The 26,043-nt window shown below is 38.9% G+C and overlaps 1 protein-coding gene across 8 annotated transcripts in view; it reads left to right on the forward strand.

The window, feature by feature from the left end:
• Window positions 1-498: 498 nt before the first annotated feature.
• LOC122651618 (SAC3 family protein A-like) overlaps window positions 499-26,043 on the forward strand; it is a 55,416-nt gene continuing 29,871 nt past the window's right edge. For 2 of the 8 annotated variants that reach the window (XM_043845078.1, XM_043845084.1), the window contains exons 1-4: window positions 500-743; window positions 1,002-1,073; window positions 12,185-13,054; window positions 21,585-22,040. In XM_043845078.1, coding sequence (XP_043701013.1) covers window positions 1,014-1,073; window positions 12,185-13,054; window positions 21,585-22,040 — 1,386 coding nt within the window. In that variant the 5' untranslated portion in view covers window positions 500-743; window positions 1,002-1,013. Of the gene's footprint in view, window positions 744-1,001; window positions 1,074-1,909; window positions 1,916-12,184; window positions 13,055-21,584; window positions 22,041-26,043 lie in introns of those variants that run through there. The other 6 variants (XM_043845079.1, XM_043845083.1, XM_043845080.1 and 3 more) reach the window with 6 other exon arrangements.

The following is a 26,043-nucleotide window of genomic DNA, read 5'->3' on the forward strand; positions in this document are numbered from 1 at the left end:
TAAATTTAAAAATAAACCAATCTAAAACGGTATTAACCCAATATTAAAAAATCAAAATAAACCAAAATCGCATTGAAACGAAATCGAAATCGATTCAGCTTGACCAAAATCGAGCCGAACCAACCGCTCGATGCCCCTTGTTTGGATGCGGTTTCAGATCCCACATGGTGTATTTGGTGTGTTTTTGAATCCGAACTGAAACCGAACCGAATGACACCCTTCAAAACAGTTATAACTCGTGGAAACGAGGGTTTCTTTTTTATTTTCTCTCACAGTTGAAACTTATGTCCAGACCATAGCTTCTACCGCTACCATTTCATCATCGATAACAAAAGAGCGATCCTCCTTGACGCCTAGACGGAACGGACCCAAGGAAGACTCTTAAAAGTGTTGAAACTTGAAACGCATTCATCCTCTCTGTCCATATTTCTCTTTCTCCTTTCTCTCTCTCTTACTTCTCGCTTCCTCCTTGCCTACCTTCTTCCTTACCTAGCTGTTTATATAAGAAAGTTCAATTGTTTTACTCCTGTTCATGTGATTAGTCGGTGAATTTTTCCTCTCATCATTGATTATGTTTTGGGGGTTCTTCCTGTAACACTGAATCTCCCAATTGAATTTGTTTGTTTTTGTTTTTGTTTTCTTTTTGTTGTTCTGCTACTTCTTTTCTGATCTCTCAAATTCGGGGCAAGAAACTCTGGTTTTTGTGGAGGTCGATTGCCTGTGCGTCATTGTGACTACAGAGGGTAAGGATTGGCCTTACATATAAGGATTCAATGGGTCTAGGGTTTTGAACTTTAGTGATTCATCTTTTTTTTTTTTTTCTTTTTTTCAAGAATTTCTTTTATGAGAATTGGAAGAACAGTTTTCTGTTTACTTTATTTGGTTTTGTTGCTATTGGATCAGATTGGATGTGATTTGTGTGGGTGAATTTATTGTGCTAATAAAATGGTTTAGGACTTAGGAGCTTGTGTATCGATGATTGACTGTTTTTTCTGTATCAGGATGTTTAAGGAATGATGAACCAAGTGCGCACTACTGATACTGTAGCTGAACAGGACCCCAATTTTCTTGAGGTAATTGATTTATGGTTCCGACTTAAGGACTTGTATTTGCATGTTTGTTTCGTTTTGTTATATATATATATATATATATATATATATATATATATATATATATATATATATAGATATATATATTTAAAATATAGATTATCTTCAAAGTTTCAAGTTATAATTGATTAGAATCTGGTTAATGTGGATTGGTGTTTGACGTATTTACACAACTGTACTGCTGCTGAGCTTAAATGGAAGTAAACAACACTCATTTATCAATTATGGTAAGCTACTTATGTTACTCAGTATTTTCATTGGCTTCAAGTGAACTCCCTTTAGACTATGGCCAAAACCACAGGCTTTCCCTAACTCTTTGGTTCATTGGCTGCTGTTTCAGTTGTGGGGAACGTTTTATATTTCATTGCCATGGTCCCCAAATCATTGGATAAGTGTGCTTGACGGACCAGTTTGCTTTCAGATTCTATTTACTACTGGGCCAAGCAGCTTAATATTTTTCTCCACACACTTTTGCCATTACAAACATTCATTAGAAATTTTTTTATCCATTACAAACTGCTGGGTTCCTATAAAATAAGATCAAAATCAGATGATCTGATATAAATACACAGCAAATTTGATAGTATAAACTATCTCATTAGGTGTTGGATTGGAACAGACTGATCTTGATATCGTCACAGAATGTTTGATACTACTAGGTAATAGGGGTAGCTCAGGGGGTTTCACATTGGACCTCACATTATTGGCTGATCCTTGAGATCATGCAACAATAATTAGTAAGTGTTCATGCAGTTCAGATGGTTGCAGCAACATTGTAGCAACATTGTATATTCATTCAGAAACATATGGTGATATCTTATGAGCTGCTTACTTGTGCTGGATTCGAGAGTAGTGAGGATATCATGATTACCATGAATAAACAAGGGGCGTAAGAACATGTTTCTGCTCTACTTTCTTCTGCCATTATTTATTCTATGAAGATGTTATCTATATTGCTTTTCAAATTGAGGAAGATTAGATAAAAACGATTTTTTTTTTTCTGGTGCATTTTTAACTTTGATGGTACTGATCTCAGTATAGTTGAAAATACCATTACCACCGATAGATGTCTGTATGGACTAACAGAGAGATTATTTGGTGTTGTTTATTTTGATGACATTTCTCAGCAAGAGCATTGGAAGTGCATGGCTTGTTATTTGAAGGCCTATGTGTTATTAGTTGGAGAATTTCAACAGGAATAGATGAATTTTGGAAAGATTGAATTTCTGCTCCTTTCTCAATATATGTTGTTTCAAAATTTCAGATAGGTACAGTTTTGTGGAAGATATATGGGGAAAGGATAGGATGGAAATCTTTTCCTGGATTTCGGGCAACAGGAAGGTACTACTGTAGATCATCTACAGGGATTAGTGTACAGGGTAGCAAATAGTTTTGTTCTTTGTAAGAAGGAACAGGAATCTGGTGTTCACCTTTTGATCTCGCATGCAGTGGCTACTTTAGTATTGTCCTTTTTCTTTTTTCTATTTTGATTGTTGGTTCTGTGCTAAGGAATACAAAGATATAGTTTCTGCTTTGCCTATGGATTCCTTTTGGGTACAAGGGTCTTTTATTTTGGTGCATGAAACCACAGACTGTCGCCTAGGGCATTTCAAATGAAAGAAACTGGGAGAAATATTTGAGAATACAACTATGAATATTCCTAGATTGAGCTCTGTTATTGGTGGATACCTGATGGATAGAACAGCTTCAAAGAAAGAGTTCAATGGAGTTCTGGGATTTTGCTTTTAGTATTGTATGTTGATCTGATTTGGAATGATCGAAAGACTTAATTTCTGAAGTGAGAGGCTGCATTTACCACTCTAATGGGCATATCCAGATCTGCTTTTTACCCTAAGAATTTTTTGTGTTCCTTATCAAGAAGAAAAAAGGATGAAAAAACCATAATAGAGAATACTTGCACAAGTGCTGCTTAACATTGAAGGCAATCTGAGTGACTGAAGAGGGATTGGAAGTGTCACATGAGGGGAGATAAGTTTCGTCATTTGTAGAATGCAGGTCGTCAACAAGCTGATCAGTAAGATGGGGAACTTCGACATCCATTCCTAGTCCTATTGGTGAAGTTTGAGATTTAATGGAAAATATAGTGACAGCAATTTAGATATCAGAATTCTTTGATGGTGAGATGTGCTGAAGATCAAGATTAGAGAGGTTGCAAGTCGTTAGGATTGCCAAATGCACACATATATCAGTTTTGTCATTGACTAAACTAGTGATGGATTGGATTTGATTATTGAAGTACCGCCCAAGCTGTTTGTTTTTACTGGGTTACATACTCAAAAGTTGCAGAAGTTTAACGGGAGGTGTTGTATGGAACATTTTATTTCAATGGTGGTATTATGGGGATCAGAATTTGTTGTGATGTAGTTCCCTGGAAAGTGGTTGATATTATATTGGTGATCCATGGATATTAGAAAATAGGCTTGTTAATCATTTGTTTGGGAATACGAATTGCTTCAGGCACCAAAGTGAGAAGGTGAGTGATGCAGATTTGTGGTTGAACCGGCTCAGTATTCGAGGTCTCATGAGATCTCGGCAATTTTCTCGGTTTTGATTCGGTTCGAGTCGAGAGAGGGTGCGAAATAAGAAGAATACACTTTCTCAGTCGAAATTTCAGTATCTTTTCAAAATCTCGGCCGAAATCTCGGTATCTCGCCGAAATGTCACAAAGTAAATACCATGTTTCGACCTATTCTTGGTAAACTGGACTGGTTTTGGAAGTTTGTGAAGAAAGCAGCTCCAAATCACTTATTTGCTCCAAATCTTACCAAAAAAAAGCTTTGAACATTTGGATTTGATGCTCAAGAACAACATTTGGAGGAGATTTGCTGCCCAACAACCTTTCTTGGAGGAGATTTGAACTTGAAGGCCCAACACTAGTTTAATATTAGGATGAGCATATAGGGATAGGGGTGACTTGGTAGTTGTTGGCTTGTGTTCTTAAATGCGGACTCAGAATATATTTCTCTATATAGCAAACTATGTTAGATGTATGATTTATGAAATGGTTCATAATTTGATGTCTTTTCATTCCGATTGCTTATTTAAGTAGTTCTACTTGAATTATGTGTGTTCTAATACTAAAGATTGTGTGGAATAGGTCATATCAGTGTGTGTATATATATATATATATAGGTTCCACCATGTTTATAGGGCATAAAAAAAATAGGCTGTCCTGCAAGTTTCATGACCTAATTAGGTCATATGGCCATCGAAACCAAGGATCGAGATTTGACATAAAAAACGCACCAACTCGGCCAAGTTACCGAGACAACTCAGTTTTTTTGACTGACCGAAACCAGCCGAGATACCGAGACCTTGAACCTTATCAGCTTGGCCTGTCTGGCCATCTAGACCGAGATGAACCAGGTCCAATTGGGTTTTGTGGTGTAGTAGGATATTTAGGATTTTTATTTATTTGGATAATCATATTATCTTTTATTTGGGTAGGTCAGTAGGAGATTAGATTTATTTTCCAGTTTCCTTATATGAGTTTGTTTCCTAGTTAAATAGGTTTTCTTCTTTTATGTAGCTTGTATCTGGGATAATTTCAGATTAAAGAATGGATTGAATAGTTGAGTTTTGTGAGTGCCTGCATGGCCGGTGTTTGTGTGGCCTACCTGATGCAGATCTGAAGACCTACATCCGTAGGAAGAAAAAGAAGTCCAAGTAGTTGCTGTTTTTCGTTTCTATACTTAGTTTTATTTTGATGTCTTATATTTAAAATTGAACCGGACCCAATTTTAGTTCAATTGCTGGTTCAATTTAGGTGATTTGATTTTTGTTTTTTATTTTTATTTTAATGATGTAAGTTGGGTCCACTCTTCTCCAAGCATAAGAGAGGAGGTGTTTTGATTTATTAGCTCAGCTAGGTGGACTTTTAGTCCCCTAGTGTGATTAGAAGTACTTGGCCTTAAGGCCTTTAAAGAAAGAAAATCATGGAGGAATTTCGAAAGCAAAAACAAAGCTGCAGCTCTGCAACTTGTCTTCCTCACAAAGAAGGATCTTGTGTTTGATCAAGGTTTGAAGGAATCAGTGTTTGATCCGATTGACACCTTGCGGTGGGAAGCCCTGGTGGGTCGTGTTGATTGTTCTCTACGTCTTCTACTACTGTTCTACTGCCCTAGAATTCTGATATCAAAGGTTTACCATTAACCAGCAAGTCTGAAACTGAAACCTGCAACTATTCTTCTTTCCCTTCAAGAAGGTCAAATGTTACATGATTTTCGCGAGAACTCTGCCCAGCCATATCGATCCAAGTTTCATCCCTATCCACTCAGCCGATTGCCTGATATTACCCTTTCACCCCTCTATCCTATCTCTAATTAGGAAACCTCCATAGCCATCTGATTTAGCTGTAACTTTCAGCATATATTCCCCTCTACCCTACTCACACTCGACCTAAATATTAAACCCATTCAACCACCTTGTTTCCTGTTATTATAATCCCCATCAATCTGAACCTATCCTTTGGTAAAAGATTCTGTTTTGGTTTCTAGTTTGAGAGTTCACTTGTATGACAACATTACTCCCCTTCTCTCTCTTCCCAGCAAGACCGTTCCTACTTCTTCTTCCTTTGCTCTGATCCCAGAGGTATCCACGAGCAGTTGTTTTTGGTCTGCAACTTCCTCTCCTCTTTCTTAGAAAATCTTCTTCCCTGTCTCTGCACTGTTTTGGGGATAGCGGCATTCTTGACTTTTGGAAATTAAACTCGGTGGAGTTTCATTGCATTGGGCTGAAACTTAAGAGTTTGAACCCGCATGTATGGCCCATTTGAAGGTCTGGTTTCTAAATCACTGCCAGAACCGTGTTCGAATCCATCTAGTTTGCATACTGTTTATCTACTTGACTTGATATCTAGCATCCTTGGAAGGTTTAGTGGTTGTGAGTCCTTACCTGAAACCCCAACTCGATTGGTTCTCTCAAGAAGCTCTCCTCCTCGAGGCAGAATCCTCCCTCTCTCGCTGCTGGTCTACTATCGCAAGGTAGGATTCGAGTTCTCGTTCCCCGATGTGTCGGGTTTCTTGCATCAGAGACCCTCCCTGTTGAAACCAAGGTCTTCAGCTGTCTGGTTCTGTAACGACCAGAAGTTGAAGACAACCTTTTTGTCTTCATCTCTCCCCCTACTAGATATTTCCTCTTTGGTTTATTACCATAATACCCCCTTCCCCTCCTTATTTCTATTAGTTTCTTATAATCCCGGAAATACCCTCATAGATGAGTGGTTATTACACTTGAGTTTTATTCTGTTTCTTATGTCAATAAGGACCCTACACTGTTCATAGTATTTACGGTTCTGCCACTCTATTTAAAACTTTGTTATAATTACAGAATTGCCATTAATTCTTGCAATTGAGTTATCGAGTATTTGAGTAGGCCCATAGTGATTCCGAGTAGGGTTTCCGGACCTCGGGATTGCCATCAGTGAGTATGTCTGCTTCATTCTTTGTCAGTAGCATACCCAACTAAATGGGGTCAGCTATGTGGATCCTTGCCCTCCAATCAGCTCAATTCGAGGTCATACTAATGTAGCTCTAGATAGGGAGAGATCCTACTAGAGGCCAATTATCAAGGATCTAATAACAAAGGAATCAAGGGGCTGCTGGTTCTGCAGTTTCAGTAGGACAGAATTGCAGTTTTAGATCAAATCTAGGGTTAGGTTTATGAATATGGAGATGAATCTTATAGGGTATTGATGGGCAGGTCTAGGAGAAGCTATTAACGTAGGTTTGGATGATGTTTAACTAAAAAATTGAATTTCAGAAAATTAGGGTTAGCGTTTCGGGTTTTGGGTTTTGGGTTTTAGAACTTAGGTTAAAACTAGGGTTTTTAATGGGATTTTAGGGCTAGGGTTGGGATTGAATTTTCCAGGTAAGAAGGAGAAGGTTCGATCCAAATATGGGAGGTTTTTTTTGGCTGGAAGTACTACTTCTGGAATTTAGGGTTTTTTTTTGGGTTTCACAGAGACAAGGCAAACTAGGGTTGGAGTGGGAGGATGGGGCTGCAAGTTGGATCGAATGGAGGGGATGTAGTATGGAGACTGTGGTTTGAATTTGAAATAATTCTGATGGTCAAATATGGCTGGGCAGCAAGATCTAGGGTTTAATGGAATTAGGTTTAATGAAATTCAAACACAAAAATAAAGGGGATCGATTGGGGGGTGAATTGGAGGATTAGAAGAAGGTGAACAAGTTGAGCAGAAATCCACTGGCAGCAGCTTGAACAGGGTTGAAGGATAGAACCACTTTCAGAGAAGAACCTCCCAGCCGTCACGGCGTAAAGAGTCACAGGAGATTCACCTGCCCTTCTTCCTTGATAGAACCACAAGGCAGACGCTCCAAAGAACAGTAGCAACAACAATCAGCAGCCAACAATTCTGTTTTTTCAAATATTCAACTGTGGGGGAGCCTCCCACGATTTAATCTTTTATAATAAAGGGCCATAGGCCAAACCTTAAAGCTATTACAACTCTTCCCTCTTCATAAATTGTGGAGAGGTATAATTAAAGTACTTAAAACAATTTAAAACACTTAAACTAAGAAGATTCCTAAGTAACCAATAGGATATAAGACCCTATCAGCCAATAGGAACATTTCACTTAAATTGGACCAGTGGTTCAACCGGTTCAATTTAAAACATGAAAAATAAACTAAGTATTGGGCTAATCCCGTATGCAACCTATGTACCCCTAGTTTAGGCTCATTAAAGTGGCCTATTACATAGAAAACCCTTGGGAACAAAGGCTTAACACCTATATATCCCAACCCTAGACTTATTTCTAAAGAAATAAACCCATTTTGATGATGAATCTGCATCACATACTTGATACAAGGCCTAAGCTATGCATGCCTTTCCTCACCACTTCTCCTAAGGTGACTAAATGCTCTTCTCTCTTTTCAAAGTAAGTGTTTATAATGGATAAATCATAAGCCACAGAAAAATTTGAAATTGAGTCCCCCTCATTCTTCTCTCCAAAACCATATCCTCCATGTACACCTTCACAGCCTCTACGATCTTTCCCAATGTGTCCATTAAGATCACCCCCTATAATAATCTTTTCTCCTGGACAAAAACCTTGCACTAATCCATCCATGTGTTTCCAAAATTGTAACTTACTACTTTCATCCAATCCATCTGTGTCCAAATTTGATATTAAGTGCTACAAACATAATATGAAGTGGGCCCTAGAGATGTTTTAGGCATTTGAGTCTTTAACACCCAGCTTAGCATGACATTAGGAGTAGGGTGAGGTACCAAAATGTCAAAATTGATGTTTGTTGCTGTGTAAATTCAGAACTTAGCGAACAGTTATATTTTATGCTGTAATTTTAGCTAGTATGTTGATCCCAATCTTGTTTCATTCAAGGAGTGCTGGAATTATTTTGGTTAATGAATTTGAAATTTTGTTCTTTTCATTCACCAGTTCTTAGTTTTTTTTGGTTTGTGTGTGTGTATGGGGGGGGTTGTTGGTGTCTTGAATCTTGATGGGTGGCTTAGCAGGAGAGAGGGGAGGCTCGATTTGAGCCACATGGAGGGCCATTATGTCCAATCCAGCTATTGGATAAATGGAGGACCTTTTGTCTTGGTGACATGACCAAAGTCAGTTGTTTCAGTCGCTTGTATTTTGAGCTTCCAAATATTTACCTTTAGGTCAAAATAGAAATAGAAGAGGGCCATAGTTTCGCCCCATGGTAAATTCATAGATGACTGAAATTGTCTTTCTTTTTCGACACAACATGGAATGTGTGGTTGAATAAAAAACAAGCAAAGCTAAGCAACAGCATAGCAAGTGTGTGAAGAAGCCCTTAATACAGTAGCTTTGAGGGGATTGAACGAAGGATGTATCTCCTGAACTGGTTGAGAACTGAATGATTCGGATACAGATTCGAATTTAAAGTAGAATCAATACCCAGCGTCAGATGATGGATGAGTAGGAGGTAGGGACAACCTCTCCTTGTTTTCTTGTCCCACAAAGTTGCCACATGGAAGATATTGCGACTATCAAGCAGCCTTGGTGGAACTGCCATTTTCACAAGTTCTCTACCTGTTTTTTTGCTACTGTTTGGTTTCTGGTTTTTGGTACACACAATGCGGAAGCTATTCTGGCATGTAGGCTATAATTGCCATGTGGCAGTGTAGTTTGCGCTAAGTTGACTTGCTGTCCACTCGTCATCCAATAATTTTTTGTCTAATATGCTTATCAAAAAAAAAAAAAAAAGAAAAAAAGAAGGGAGGAGAAAAGGTCCATTATCTTTTCTTCAGATTTCACCATATGCTTTAAAGATTTGTTGAAAAGTCAATTATATTTGAAGGGAGAAAGTTCTCTGTCCGGGAGTGTGGCCTACACCAGCACTCCCATGAGTCTATCTCTCTCCTCTCCATATGAAAAGACACCTCTGCCCCCTTGTTTTGAGGAGGAAAGAGATAGACACATGGGAGTGCTGGCATAGGCCACAGTCCCATACAGAAAACTACTTCCCATATTTGAAGAACTTGGACCGATGAGTAAAGAAGGGAATGTTCCCATACATAGTGAGCCATACTGATGCAGGAGCACTTCCATGGATCGATCTAAACTTGTTTGGAGACACAGAACGAGAACCGAGTCCAATTGATTTTTGGAGTCTAGTTAGGAGTCTTAGTTTTACATCTTTAAATATGGGCATTGCTTGTAACCGATGGACAGAATTAAAAATATAAATTGAAATTGGTTTTTGCGCAAGGTGAGTGTGTGATTATGTAACTTCTCTCCCTCCCCTGCAATTTTGAGATCCCATCTCAGATTTCCCCCTCTTCTCTATCCAGCCCTTCATCAAATTAGTATCAGAGCAAACCGAGCCATGGATTCCTTTGTGTTCAAGTTTAGAGTGTGCTTGCCCAACGGAAAGTTTGCTATTTTGTTTATTGATGATGGACAATGCGACAATTTCTTCTCGCGATCTGTGGTGGAGATGTTATCAAAGACCAATCAGATCATCATTGAGTCTGGGGATGAGGTCTTTGTCAAATTCTCCATTTCTCAGTATTGTGATGGTGCTTATTGTGAAGTGTTTGATTAGCACATTATTTAATTGGGTCGAGAGTGGTTGGAAGAATGTAGAGGTGTTGTTGATAGCAACAAAATTTGTGCACCCTACAACCTTCTCAAATACGCCAGACATTCGTTCTTCAAGGATTGGTTGACGAAGTATGCTCAGAGTAAAAAAGGTGATATGATACTGATAGTGCAGCCACAGGACGAGCCGAACGAGTCAACACCTGAGGTAGATCGCTCGGATGTTGGACAACAAGCTATAACTAAGGGAGATGAGACAGTAATTATGAGTGAGGCAACTGCAGCAACATATGTTCATATTGAGTTTGTTATCCTCAACATATTTCAAGACACCTATGCAACATCAAAGCTTCATATTTTGGATTAAATTCAAGTTGCAGACAGGGAGGAGTTTGCCCCCGCTTGTGAGCTTTTATTTCTACCGTTTTACAATTTTGTACTCGAGTTTTTCTCAACACCGGGGGAATTGATGTAGGAGCGCTTCCATGGATTGACCCGATCCCGTTTGGAAATTCGGCCCGAGAAGGTTTTTGGAGCCTAGTTAGGAGTCTTAGTTTTACATCCTTAAATATGGGCATTGCTTGTAATCAATGGACAGCATTGAAAATAGAAATTGAAATTGGTTTTTGCTCAAGGTGAGAGTGTGATTATGTGACTTCTCTCCCTACCCTGCAACTCTGAGATCCCATCTCAGATTTCTCCCTCTTTCTCCAACCGGCCATCCACCACATATGGTTGAGATGGCTGAAATTGACATGTGGCCTGTATAGAAAACTCCTCATCTGTCCAATGGTCAGAATGACAAAATTTATCATTCTATCCCTCATGTGGTCGCGCATGCCAAAAGGTTTTTGGTATTGTTGGTGCTGGAAACCTTTTTTCCTAATACTTTTGCTGTTTTTGTTGAAATATTCTGTTCACACAGCCTTATTTTTCCTGTTTTTCTTTGACACCCATTCTTCTCAAAGGCGTTCGTCATCTCATGAGTTGTTAACCTCTCTGGAACCTGACTCTGCTAAATGAATGTAAATTCAATGTTATTTTCATAGGAATCCTGACTTGATTGAATGAGGAATGAGGATGTTGCTATTAGTATTGGAACTAGTACCATGCTTATAGAAGTTGAAATTATTGCGTCAAATTTTGAATTTTTCCTTCAATTATTTTGTATCAAGTTAGGGCAAGTAGGATTTAGTGAAGTACTTGATGAGGGTTTCGAAGAGTCATCAAATGGTGTTAAAAAATGGGTGAATTTGTTCTAGATTAATATCGAGTGGTTTACAACATTCTAGAATGTTTGGAATGGTGATTAAGTTTAAACATGCATGCTCTAACCTCTTCTTTTATTTCTTTTTTCTCTTTCAGCACATTTCATGGTTAGCAGTGGTATAACTTAACTAATGTGTGGTAAAACTATCCAGTATGAGTAGCCATATAGTGCATAGACAGAGACCTATTCAGTGAGTACATTTTTGGGAGGAAAAAAAAAATCCACAAGGCGAATGGAACATCATCTCCAGACACTTCCCGGGATTGGTATCTGCCTAAAGTCGTAGAATATATAAGCATCTCAACATAATTTTAGAACCTTCTATTCTTCTCATCAAAGGTTCTTCTGTTTTTCCACTCCTGGACCCTCCTGTATACCACAAAATGTATCTTCGTCCGTAGGATGCGACTGTAATCGCAACAAGGAATGCTTGGGCATGAAATGAAAATGTTTTCCGTCTCTTGGGGTATTACCCACTCTAAAGTCTAACCTGTACAAGCCAAAAATAGAAAGGGGCATTGTGACCAACTCTAAAGTGAGAAAAATGGTGGTTCACAGTTTCCTACACTTCTCACACTGTCCATTTAGTGTCCTGCTAGATTTCTCTCTCCTTTAAATGGTTGATCATGTGCTTTTCTTGCCTCATTTGACATGATTCAAATGCTTAATATGTGAGTTTTTAATTTTAAAACTAATCAACATAGCACTCATTATCATTGTTGTATTGGACAGAGGCGCCAAATTGTTGATTCAAGTGGACAAGCATCTGCATCTTTTACTCCTGGACATTCCCTTCTGCCCTCAGCCACTGGTTCTACAGCTGTGTCATGGACCATGCACAAAACAGATAATAGCTCTTCTGAGAATGGACTTCTTCCAAGTTCCAGCTATCATCATAATCAGCAGACGGAGCCACTTCCAAGGGAGCTGCAAGATGGATTGAATGCTGCGTCAAATGCCTCTACTTCATCTAATTTGGGGGCAGCAAGTGGACCACAAGAATATGCTGGGTATTCATCATATACAAGTTCAACTGATCCTTTTGGTTATGGCAACACAGGATATCAACATGGTTACTATTATCAATATCCACAGCAAACAAACCATTCATACTCTCAACAAGGGGGTGTATATCAAAATTCAGGTGCTCCTTATCAGCCTCTTACCTCATTTCAGAATACAGGGCCTGCAAGTTATACAAGCACTTACTACAATGCTACTGATTATCAGACAACTGGAGGTTACCCGAGCAACGAGTATAATAATCAGACTAACTTGTGGAATGATGGTTCATATGCACAGTATCCCTCTCATCAGTATTCAGCCTACTCCTCTTCAGATTCTAACGGTGCTCAAAGTTCTAGTACTGTAGCTGCAACTCCACTTCATTATCAGCAACAATATAAGTCATGGGCAGATTATTACAGTCAAACAGATGTTAGCTGCGCTCCTGGGACAGAGAATATTTCTGTTTCCAGCGCAACCACTTGTGCAGTGCCTGGTGCCACAGGTGGATATCCATTTTCAAATGGCCAGCCTCCACCACCTGGTACAACATCTTGGAGACCAGAACCCATTTCATCTGAATTGCCTTCATTGCAGGTTATTCTTTTTATTTTTTAATTTTTTGACAAGTAAGGTTTGGGGTTTTTCTTTTTTTATTCCTTTTAGTCTGAGGCTATAGACCATCCCACAAATTTAATTCCAAGTGAATGCATAAGATTACCTGTAGTTCTAAATATTGGCTTGGAAGATTCACATAAGGAATGCCGCCTTCTTTCATTGCTGTAATTCCTGTTGTCAGTTTTCCCCTCTTTTGTGGTGTGGCTGTTTTCTCTTGGTTATGGTCACCTAATGAAGAAATATTTGTGAAGACTATTATTCTTATTTTGTTGTATAAAGTTATCGTCATCCATGGTTCTCCTTGTTCTCTTTCACTTATGGCTATAACATGTCCTTTAAGTGCATAGAGGTCACTGATAATAAAAAAAAAAGGGTTTTTTTCAAATGCCCCCCCTCAAATTACCCAAACGTACAAATGCACCCCTTGAACCTTTACTAATTCCAAATGCACCCCTACTTTCCAAACTTTGTAACAATCTAATCCAGTCTGTTAGTCTGGGGCGTATTAGTTTCAGGGAATCTAATGACCAAAATGCCCTTATGATAAAAACCCACTAAAATTAAAGAGTAAAGTGACCAAATTGCCCTCATCTTCCCCAAATCGTTTAGGGTTCTGAATTTTTTTTCTCCTTTGACGCTGCAACTGTCCCTGCTCCAAGATCAAGACACTGCTGCAAAGTCACTGCTGCCACCTGCCTTTAATCCATTACCTGCAATCCCAACATATCACTACTTTCACCCCAACCACCTCAAATCACCCCCCAATCTCATTGCCCCATCCCAATCTCAATCCACCAACACACTCCATCTATTCAGCCCAAAATTAAATTCCAGCAGAATCCATCCATCTCGCCACAGCACATTAGCACCACCATTACCCTCTCACATTACCTCATCATTCACCCATCATCACCATCACGAGTCTATTGCCAACAGTTCATCTCATATCACTGACCCATGTCTCGCCCCTCTCAAGTCTCAACCCACAATGCCATCCTCAATCTCTCCCAATCTATTACCGTAGTCAGCCCGCATCGCACACCACATACCAACCCCCCATCCATTACCGCTCAACCAATCCATCATCCATTACCGCACAACCAGCGTCCCTTACCGCACACATCCATAGTCATGGAGTCCACAAACTCGACTTACAACACCACTACCACCGCTGCCATCTCCACTCCTTTCCCTTCTCTCATCCATAAGGGAATCAGTTTATTATCTCTGGAATCGTTTAGGGTTCGATTTTCAGTTTCGAACCCTAAACAATTTGGGAAAGATGAGGGCAATTTGGTCATTTTACTCTTTAATTTTGGTGGATTTTTATTACAAGGGCATTTTGGTCATTACATTCCTTGAAACTAACGTCTAACGTCCCAGACCAGACTGGACTAGATTGTTACAAAGTTTGGAAAGTTGTACGTTTGGGCAATTTGAGGGGGCATTTGAAAAAAACCCAAAAAAAATAAAATTGTGAACCTCTTCTTGGGGTCTACTGATTCCTAGGATGTTAATATGAAGCACCCATGGGTTATGGGGTACATCTGGTCCCCCCTTCATTTGGATCTACTATGGGTTGAACTTGCTTAGCTTCAATTAATGTTCAGAAATCTCTTATACCTTAGGTGCATCACAATCAAGTACCCTTCAAACTTTAACTTGTTTGTTTTTGATAGTTAAGTTATAGAATCAGTGTTGTGAAACTTGGGCTATCCATCAGCCATGTTTTCAGGTTTCAGGCTTGCTTTTCTTATTGAACTGAAGTGCTCTAAGAACCGCACAGAATATTCCAAACAGTCTAGTTTTTTAGGGAATTGTTCAGCACGGATTGGATGATGATAACAAATACATGGTTTGATTTGGAATGTTTTTAGGAACAGATGGGATAGATTTTCAACTTCATGGTTAGTGGATTATGAATAATTGGCTCCTTGATTGGTAGGTATTAAATTAACTCCTTTGTTACTAATAGGTCCTCATTGATAGAGAATCACCTTTCAAAGCGTATAAAATTTTCCTTAATTTAATGGATTATATTTTGTTAGTTTCATAATGTTGAAAGCCTCCAACTCTTTGTTGGGAAAGTAAATGTACTTTTAACTGGAGATAATTGGTAAGTGATTACTGGGATTAACTTGAAGTCTTTAGCATATTAGTTGTCTATCAAAAAGGATAAGATAGCCATGAATTGTTTAACTGTGGGCGAACCTTGGGGCAATGGTTAAGTTGCGCTATTGCAACCTGTTGGTTGCCGGTTCAAAACTTAGAAACAGCCTCTCTGGCAAAGCAGGGGGTAAGGCTGCATATATTTTCCCCTCGCAGACTCTGCAGTAGCGGGAGCCTTGTGCACTGGGTAGCTCTTTTTTAGCCATGAATTTCTTACCCATAAGTAGTATAAGAAATGTACATTACGTGGCTGTTGACCCAGGTTTACTAGATGGTTGAATGTCGAACTGACCTGAGACTGTTTTCAGTTCTGTATTCAGAGGGGATTTAAGACATTGTGAAGAACTTTACAGTTGAATAGACCTGCGCACACACACACACACACACACACGTGGCACATGGTTAGCAATTTTAGGTACCTAGGTTCAATAAATAAGTAAAGGAGAAATAGAGGATAATGTTCCACAAAGAATTAGAGTAGGGTGGATGAAGTGGGGAGGTACGTTCGGAGTGTTGTGTGATTGTTGTATTCCTCTAAAACTCAAAAGAAAATTTTATAAGACAGTTATACGACCAACAATGATGCATGGAGCTCAATGTTGGGCAGTGAAGAAACATGTAAATAGACTTAGTGTAGCTGAAATGAGGACGTTGAGATGGATGACTGGTAAACTAGAAAAGGTAATATAAGAAATTAATAGATTAGGGCAAATTTAGGAGTAGCTACGATATACGATAAGTTGAGAGAATGTCATTTGAGGTGGCACAAACATGTACAATGGAGGCCTTTGAATGCTCCAGTAAGGAGAAGTGATATGATTCGGATTAGAGAGAGCTAATGAGCCAGGGGTTGGTGATGCAGATCCAAGGGCCTACATCCACAAGAAGAAGAAGAAGAAGAAGCCCTAGGAGTAGGGCCAAGTGTTTGGAGCCTTACTTTATTTTGCATTAGTAGTTTTTATTTTATATACTTAATCTAGTTGTAAATTAAATTGAACCGGTTCAAATCATTGTCCAATTTAAGTGATTTTTATTCTCTTGTTGCGTAGGGAATATTCTTTTTTATTTAAGTTGTTTTTAGTCCCCACACCCCTCCATGATTTCTATAGAGGGAGTGACTTGTATTAGGAGGCAGCCTAGTGATCAAACTCCTAGGCTGAATAGGAATTAGGCCATTGGCCATATTATAAATAAAGTATTTCGTGGGAGGCTACCCCACAATTCAGAATTAAAAAAAAACAAAATTTTGCTTGCTGTCATTGCTGCTGCTGCCCTGCTCTGTTGAGTGTTGCCTTGTGAGTCATATCAAGGTGAAAGAACTGGTGGATCTCCAGTTGACTCCTTGCGTCTTGTAGACCGGGAGGATCTGCTAGTTGTCTTCAAGTTGCTGCCATTGAAGACCTGCAACTCCAAGTAAGTTTTTAATATCGTCAATCATCCCTCTTCTTCTCCTAACCCTCTAAACCCAGTCCCATCGATCCCCATTGCCAACACTCATTCCTTGCTACCTTCCTCATCCATTGTTAAAACCATAGATCCATTAAAACCCTAAAACCTCCACATTCTTTCCAGCATTATTCCACCATCAGAATTCAATCACAATTGGACCACAGCCCCCTCTCACCACCCCTTGCACTCGATCCCAAGCCCATCCTAAAACTCCCATCCTAAACCCTAGTTTCATCTATTTCTTTTTTCCCAAAACCCAAAACCCTAACCTTAGTTGCTGCCCAAATCCATCTAACCAACTTCCACCCATCCAAAACCCAGAAAATCTAATTCATTAGACTCCCCTACACCTGCCTAGCTTTACCATATAAGACACATTCCCATTATCCTAATCCTAACCCTAAAATTGACCTAAAACCTCAATTCTGCCCCCATCGAACCAGCAGCTTAACAGATCCTGGTTGTTTGGCTCCTAGTAGGTCTCCTACCTATCTAGGACTGCATTAGTTGGCCTAAAATGACCCTAGAAAAGTGGTGTTGAAAGACATCAATAGCTTAGGGCTAGTAACATGTATGTTGGTGAATAGAGCTGATTGGAGAAAGATGATCCATGTACCCAGCTCCATTTGGTTGTAATAAGGCTGAGAGTGTAGAGAGTTCAGTATTATCAATAATTCTTACAGGCACTATTCCAATGGTGATGCAGGAGCAATTCCTTGAACCGGCCCAAACCTGTTGGGGAGCCCAGATAGAGATGAACCGGGTCCAAGATATTATAGTTTATTTATTTATTTAGATTTATTATTTGGATTTATCTTGTATTCTTATGGTTTTACTTTTAATAGGCTAGGCAGTGGTAGAGTTTGATTCCATTATGAGATAGAGTTGGATTTTCTTTCTATTTCAGTTTTAGACTGCAATTAGGAAACTTTCAATTTCCTTTCATAAATATGGTTGTAACCCAATTCAAAAGACAGATTTTGATTGAATTGAATTTGAAGAATGGGTTTTACCTGCTGGTTACCGATTGTGAGGGTGCTCTCTCTCCCTTTCCTCTCTCTCGTCTCTCCTTCATCTTCCTTTGTCGAATCATATTCTCTGGTCTGGATTCTTCTTTCCCTTCTTTACTTTCTCAGTACTGTTCAAGTAGTGCTGTTGCTGCAGTTTTATTTGAACCCAACCCTTGCTCTGTTCTGTGGCGGTAGAAAACTGGACAGAACTCACCAATAGCAACCTGTTGAACCTGAGTTTCAGCCTTTCAGGTCAAAGATTATCTTCCCTTGGGCGATCGAACCTCTAGAATCCCTCCCATATGGCAACCTCTATTGTGAGAAACCTAACCAGTTGCAGGTCTGGACCTGCAAGTACCACCAGCAAATTTCAGATACACCAACTTTTTGTTATGGTGAGTGCGTGGGATTATTCTTACTTGAGTTCATAGAGCCCTTGGTTGCGATTGAAATTCCAAACCCCAGTTTGATTTGATCTATTGTGAGGGTAAACTTTTCTTTGGTCGAAGAACCCTTGGCGTTGGACTGTATTCAAAGGGAGAAGACAACCAACCCTTTGATTGTATTAACCCATATTTTATTTTTGTCATAAACACCCCCTTAATCTTTACCTTATCTTATTTTCTAAGAACTTACCTATAGTCTCATTTGCAACTATAATCCTCTTTGTTTATAGATCCTGAATTGTTAAGGTATTTACAGAATCCTTCCATTGCTAAATTGAGTTACTTGCTATCCTTGTGGGCCCATAAGCAAACCCAAACAAGGTTATTGAACCCGGGTTCTGCTTCAACTGGTTAGTGGCAAGAGCAAACATATGTTTTGGAGAATGCAGACTCAAAATTTGTGTTTCCTGTTTGATGCAAATTTATCACCAAACTGGGCTTCTTTTATTAGGAATAAGTCTAAGGTTGGGTTATATACATATGGGGCCTTTTATCCAATGGGTTTTCTGTGTAATAGTGCATTTTTATGGGCCTGAAATATGGGTAATTAGGTTGCATACGGGATTAGATGTTTTAGTCTTATACTTAGTTTTATTTTCATGTTTTTAATGTTTTAAATTGAACCGGTCCAAAGTTGGTTTGAACTAGTGGTTCAATTTAAGTGATTTTAGTAGTTTTTCTTTTAATTGTTTAGTTGGGCTGGATTAGGACTCTATTTTGAGTCTATTTCAGTTTCCTAGTCTGTTTAAGTTACCTAATAGGTTAAGGATTGGGTTGGGCCTTTCCTTTTTAGTGTGGGAGTCTAATTTTGAGTTTTTTAATAAGGTTGTAAAAGGGCAAAGTATTGAACCCGAATTTTGATATTAATGAAAACTTTTGCTGCTCTTCTTCTCCATTTAAGATTTTTGTCTTGTGTTTGCTCTGATTGACACTTTGCGGTGGGAAGCCAGGGTGGTTGGTGGGATTGGTGTTTGATCCAATCGATACCTTGCGGTATGAAGCCTGAGTGGTTCTTTTGAAGCTCTCCTTCAAGTTCTTTGAAGATCTCCTTCTCAAAATCAAAACTCAAGAATTATTCAAGATCCTCTAACCAACTGAGCTGCCCTTGCAACAACAGTAAGTTTGAATAATCCCATCAATACCCATTCTTCTCCTAATCCTCCAAATCACCCCAATTTTCCCACCCATCTCCCAAAATTCTTAACAAACCATTCAGCTAACAACACGTCAACACCTTCATATAATTGGATTGAGTATTCTCCTGCCCAATTGGAATACTAGGACCAAGCGGTTTTCCCATTACCCCTGAACATCCCTCCATCACTGAACAACATTCCTATAACCTAAATTCTGCCCAGACCAAACCAGCCAGCAAAATCCCTCCTTTTTTAGTTCAAACTCTCCACACCTGCCCCTATAGCATTCGATCTAAACCCCTTAACCTTAATTTCACCAAAAACCTTATTTTGACCTGGTTTATTGGCTCCTAGTTGGTCTCCTACCAATCTAGGATTACATTACTGTCGTCTTATTAACTTTGTTTGTCTAGGCGAATTCATTGTAGTCTGGAAAATCTCTCTCGTGTGATATGCTCTTAACTAGGCTCTGAAGCAAATTTTGGAGCTTCAACTTTGTCCCTTTATTTGGCCATCAGTTTTGGTTCTTTGGGATGCATTTGCACTAAGATAAACCCACCTTCTAAATATGATTCTGTTGAAATTAACTTCAGATTTTTATAGGTAAATGTGGATGTTTGAAATCCTTGCAGGTTGAATTGAATATTTTTCAAATCTGTTCTTTTTGAGAGTTGTAGATGTGACATAAAACATCAATGTGGTTTAAAAACATAAATAAGTATAATAAAATAAGCTTTGTTATGAATTGAAGTAATAATGTGAAAACAATTCTTAATGAATCGGCGTATCAGAAAGGGACGATAAAAACTTGGGTAACTTCATCTAACACGGTTGAGGAATTGTTACTTTTGTGGCATCTTAGTGCAAGGAGGTCTGAGAGAAAAGGTAAACATGACAATTGGAGTAGCTGGAGTAACTTTCTTTGTTCTGTTTTATAGTACATCTAGTATTTGGGCCTTGGTTGGGTATATCCAATAATAATGTATTCTCCAAGTAAAAAAAGAAAAAAAAAAGAATTTAATTCTTTATAATTTGTTTGTCAAGGCAAACAATATATTAGAGGACACATGGAAATTCATCAAGGTAGGAGTGATTGGCTCTTCTTTGCGCCAGTTTGAGGCTCGATTTGATGCCAAAAAACTGAGGGCCCAAAATAGGTTCTTTGTAGCCAAGTTATCCGATGTGGAGGCAGCAATCCCAGCAATAGGAAAAATGGGCCAGGCCAAAACCGAAGTTAGAAATATAAATCCCGAACCATTTTGAACTAGAAAGTAACTAATTACTAATATTATGTTAGCTTTAAAGGAAGATTTGGATCTAGATAGAGTGGATTAGCGGAACAGGGTTCTTGTAGTTTACCCCAAGCAGTTTAGTGGTTGGGACAAAGTTTAGCAAGTTAAAGAATATCTAGGGTTAGAAACTTATGTTTGTTGATAGCCATCACGTAACCCAAGCTTCAAGTTGGGAGACGTGACTTCTCATAAGCCTCACGTTGAGGTGCAGGCTTTCTGGGATAAACCTCTTAGCCTCTGCATCCTGGACCTTTCCCTGGAGACTAACTCAACTGGACTGGACTGAACCTTGAGAACCAATGACCATAAACTAAGAGAGTCAGTTCTGACCTTTCAACAGCTTCAAGCCCTGAATAGTTGACGAGTAGGGGCAAGGTTTGCTTGTCATGGACCTTTATTATATGTACGAAAGCAAATTTATATGACATAATGGAGAGAACGAAGTTCCCTGAGGTACTGAGATGGTTTGTTAACTCACAATATGATCTTCTTCATTTAGTTGGTGAGACTGATGGAAGCGCATGTGGTGGAGCCATATATTGTCTTGGTTTTTGGCCTATATGTTTAGTTGCAGGTACTGTGATTGGCCACTGCATTCTAGTTTGATTTTTTCCGTGCATGAGTTTATCCTTCATCACACTGATTGTTAGGTAGAAGGTTACATATATGATTCCCTCATTGTTATCCTAATTTCTTTTCTTCTATTAACTTTAAAAATGATATTGTTCTTAGTTATAAGTTATAACTTATAAGGGATTTGTGCTCTGTGATGCAATTAACTCCCCACTTTATTGTCTTGTATCCTTAGCCACTTGATCTGTATAAGTCCCATTTATGGTTAAAGTAATGAGCAAAATATGAAAAGAAACAAGATGCATCTCAGTGTTGATGATAATCATGGACACAGCATGACTCATTTTACGATTGTTGTTGCTATTGAAATTTTATGTTGTTTATATGTTCTTTATGTCTGCCAAACTGACTCTCATCTTTCTGGGTTTTCATAGCAGGCTGGTGATGTGACAGGTGATGCTTACAATGTTCACTGGAAACATGGAACTTCAGGATTCCAAAGTCATGTCAATCCAGTGCCATCATACTTTCAAAAACCTTTGGATCAAAATCCCCTCCCATATGATAGCTCTCGGGATCAGCAGAAGATAGCTTGTCCTCAGGGGTCCAATCTACAGTATTCTGTTACCAATCAAGTCTCTCAGAACCAGGTCCCTCAGAATTATCAGCCACCATTGCAAACCTTTCCCTCTCTGGATACACGTCGGGTAAGCAACTTGCAGATTCCAACAAACCCTAGAATTGCTTCAAATTTGGGCTTGAGCTTGCCAAAAACCGATAAGGATAGCTCTACAACCAATGCAGCAACAAAGCCAGCTTATATCGGTGTCTCAATGCCGAAGTCTAATAACAAAGTGCCCTCTCATGAAGATGCTGATTCCATGCTCAAGGTGTGACTTCTAAATTGTTTGTGTGCTTCTATTTCCTTTTTTTTTTCCTTGTATTTTTTATTCCAAAAGATCAGAGCTTTTTTTACTTATTTCGGGAAAAAGATTTATAATCTGAGAAATGAGATGGCTCTCAAACTGTAGCAAATTAATATCAGTGCTAGTCTGAAACTGTGTGTGAAACTTTTATTATGTTAATTTATTTTGGTGAATAATTAATTCATTACCAAAACCCCAAAAGGGGGGGGGGGGAAGAATATACAGGGAGAAAGCAATGGGGGAGGAAACTATTCAAAGCACATAGTCCTAGCTAGGTGGGAGGGCAGCAAGAAGGGAAAGAGAAACCCCAGGAGACAACAATACTCCTGTTCCTTGGGGAATCAACCACTGAATGGTGAGGGAACAAATTGAGCTTGGAGCTGACATCAAAAGAGATGGCTTTCCAAATCGAATCTAAGGAATGGGAATTGGAAGTCTATCTACGAAGATTCCGCTGCATCCAAATTTGGTAAATGGAAGCATCAGACACAAGCTTGCCCACAGTCACAAATCGAGCTGCCTGGGAAAGACATATCCATCCAAAGCCACTCCCTGGCTTTTATTATGTTATTAAATGGTTATTTGATTAATGGTCTTACACTCTTGGATTGCCAGGTGGTTGTATTTGCTTGGTTGGTATTCATGATGATGTCCATCTCTGTGGAAATGTTTGCTTAATGTTTCTACAATCTTAGTTTGCCAGGTGGTTGTGTTTGCTTGGTTGGTATTGATGACGATGTTGATCTCCGTGGAAATGGAAGTGTTAGTTATTTTCAGCTAACGTATATTGACACTTCATAACATGGTGATATTTGACCATCATTATGAAGGGTGATCTAGATAATGATGTCGGTTTCTGGGATGTATGCTGGGCAACCAGTTTCATTGTAAGTTACCTTATTTTGGGCTGGCTCATTTATGTCAAGTCTGGTTCAAATTTCGTTGTTTTTTGTTTTTTTTTTTTTGTTTTGGGATGAATAATGCAATTTTATTGAAAGAAAAATAATGTAGAGCCAAGTCACAAGTGACTCAACCTCAGAACAGGATCTCAATTACAATTTACAACCAAATCAAATGCTAATATCAGTCTCAGCAACAGTACATAAACAATCACCCAACAGTAGGTGAACAATAGGGTAAATTAACCCCCTACACTCTAACAATATCTAGCAAGGATTTAGAATAACCCCAGCCAAAGATATTAACAAACAGCAGCTATAGAAGTCCTATCGCAGGGTATCAGCAAGGCCCAAATAATCTTAGAAAAAAAATATTCAGAACAGTAATCACAAGGGTTGGATGGGGCCAATATTCCTATCGGATAGAGGCCCAATAGGTCGGAACAAACCTTCCAAAACTAAGGCTAATACGACGGTCAGATGCTGAGATATGAGGAAGTCATGAAATGAGAAAGTAGGTTCAGAAATTAGTAAGTAATGTGTTACAGACAACCCATCCATTAGATCTACACCAAACTAGTATCGAAGTGGGGGGGTGGGTTCTTGAGTGTTGATTCAGTCTTCCAATTACCAGCAACAACAGGTGGCTGGATGCACAGATCAATGAAGTTGAAGTTGCAACAGAATACTTGAAGAAAACAGAACCACAGTCCTGTTTTGGGCTTCGTCTCTCTCAGCAACAAATAGGACACTCTTCTAATGATCCGAAGGAGATTTCACCACCAACAATAGCTCTCGGTTGGTCTCACTTATACAGGACAAAAAACTCTGAACATGCAAGTAGAGACAGGGTATTGATTGGAGAGAAGAGAAGATAGAAGGATCGGTGGATCGAGCATCTCACCCACAAGGCCTTTCACCTCACCGTATCACACAGTTCATTTTACAAAGTAAGCTTCAATCATAAATCCGCGGGGGGGGGGGGGGAGACTATGGTTTCGCATACATACATCTTACTAAAACAAAAAATAGAAAGTAAGCAAATAGGAAAGTACTAGAAGTCTCTTGCAAGGAAACTTTGAGACTTGCACACTAAGCTAACTAAATTCATAGCTAAGAAATAAAATAGAAAGTTATAGGCTGAACCAAATTAGAAAGTAAACAAAACAAAGAATCTCAGTGAGCTGTCCCCACGAACTGGTTTTGGGTGAACCAGAAAACACCCAGCCGCAAGGCTGGTTGGCCCATGGGTCTGGTCTACTTATGTAGAGGATCATGGGCCAATGGTTCTTGTGGCTGTACTTGCAGCTCAAGAACCTGTCTACATAAAAAAAAGTGGTACCTAGTACAACATACAAGCTATGTAAAGGTACAATGAAAACACAAAAATCATCCTCTGGAGGATCAACCCCTCAACCTCAACCTCAACTGGGAACAAAAACACTAGTTACATGTCACAATGGAATAGAATCCCTAAAACTGATCGGAGGCCTTACTACCCTTTGCTTAGCCAATCATCTTCCACCCCATTAGCGGTTCTTGGCCGTCTATATTGAGAATTGAAGTGGGCTGCAAGCTGTCTTATTGGCCTGATTAAATGATTATAGTATCGGCGAGCTTCTTTTGAGTCTGTCATCCATGTAATCACATTTTCTGAATCCTGTTCAACTGTAGCTCGAAGCCAACCCTTGCTTACAACATATCATTTTAGCTCTAGTAGAATCTCTTTCCCCAGTAGGACCTTAGAACACTACAACCAATGTTTAAAATTTTTCGGTTTCAACAAAGGTCGAAACAAAATCAGGTGCAATACCTGGGTCTTACCAAGTTTCGGTTGAAATTTCTCAGTTTTGGCAAAATTTAGACCATGTTTTAGGTTTTGATGTTTGTTTTGGTCAAACCCTTTGTATAAAATGCATGGTTTCGATCAAAATTTCGTTGTTTCGGAGAATTTCGATCATGTTTTGGGTTTCGGTATCATTTGTTAGTTTCGACAATTCCAACTCCAATGAGGGAAACTTTCTAGAAAGCCTCAGTTTTTTGTGATTTTTGGTCAAATCACTCCCGTTTCTTTGTAATGAACCATGTATAACTTGATAATTGGAATGGTTTCTAATTTTATAGCATTCATTCCTTTTGCATCGTGTAGTTGTTATAATTGAATTATGTGTGTTCTAGTATTAAATTTTGTGTATAATAGATTATATTAGAGAAAGTATACAGAAATGTGTATTGTATACTACCAACCTAGGGTCCGAAGCCAAACTACCATTTTGGGTGTGGTTTTTTACAATCTAAGGGGTTCGACTTTGTTTAGAGGGCCTAAAATAAGGTTTCTCAGAAGTTTCGGCCCTTAATTTGACCATTTGGGCTCCGAAATCTGCAGTCGAAATCTACAGCCAAAACTTACTAGGTTTCAGTCGAAATTTCTCAGTTTTGAGAAATATTTCGGTTTCGAGCCTGGTCAAAACTGAGCTCGAAACCGAAACTTTGGACCTTGACTCCAACCATAGTACTATCCCCAATAGGAATTTAGAGCTTCTATTAGTTATGTTTATTTTTTATGCATCAAGCTAAAAAGAAGAGGGGGGGGGGGGGGGGAAGCTGGCACACTTAATTATGAAGGATGGTGTAGGTGTTGATTTTAGTTTTTGGAATGCTTTTCGGCACCAGGTTCACTTTTGAGTCATTTGCTTTTAGGCTAGGTCATGTGTGTAGTCTGGTTCAAGTTTGACTTTTATTTGGTTTTTTTTTTTTTAATTATGTTTTATATGAATCAAGTTAGGGGGGGGATACACAGTTTTAATCAAGGATTAAAGTTTTGTATCACGAATCGTATCGACGGGTGATTTTAATAGACTTATCGTATCGAAGATACACAAGATACACGTAGAAATTGTCAAGATACACATTGAAATACACTTTTGGTGCGACAAAAACACTATAAATAAGCAATATATAACATATATCATGTACAAGCACTTAAGTGGAGAACTATGTATCATGAGACAAGTGCATTCGATTGAAATTATTGTGAAGGATGAGAACTTGAGGTTTTTTGTTCAGAG

This window comes from Telopea speciosissima, chromosome 2 (genome assembly GCF_018873765.1).
Source record: "Telopea speciosissima isolate NSW1024214 ecotype Mountain lineage chromosome 2, Tspe_v1, whole genome shotgun sequence".
Classification (NCBI taxonomy): Eukaryota; Viridiplantae; Streptophyta; class Magnoliopsida; order Proteales; family Proteaceae; genus Telopea; species Telopea speciosissima.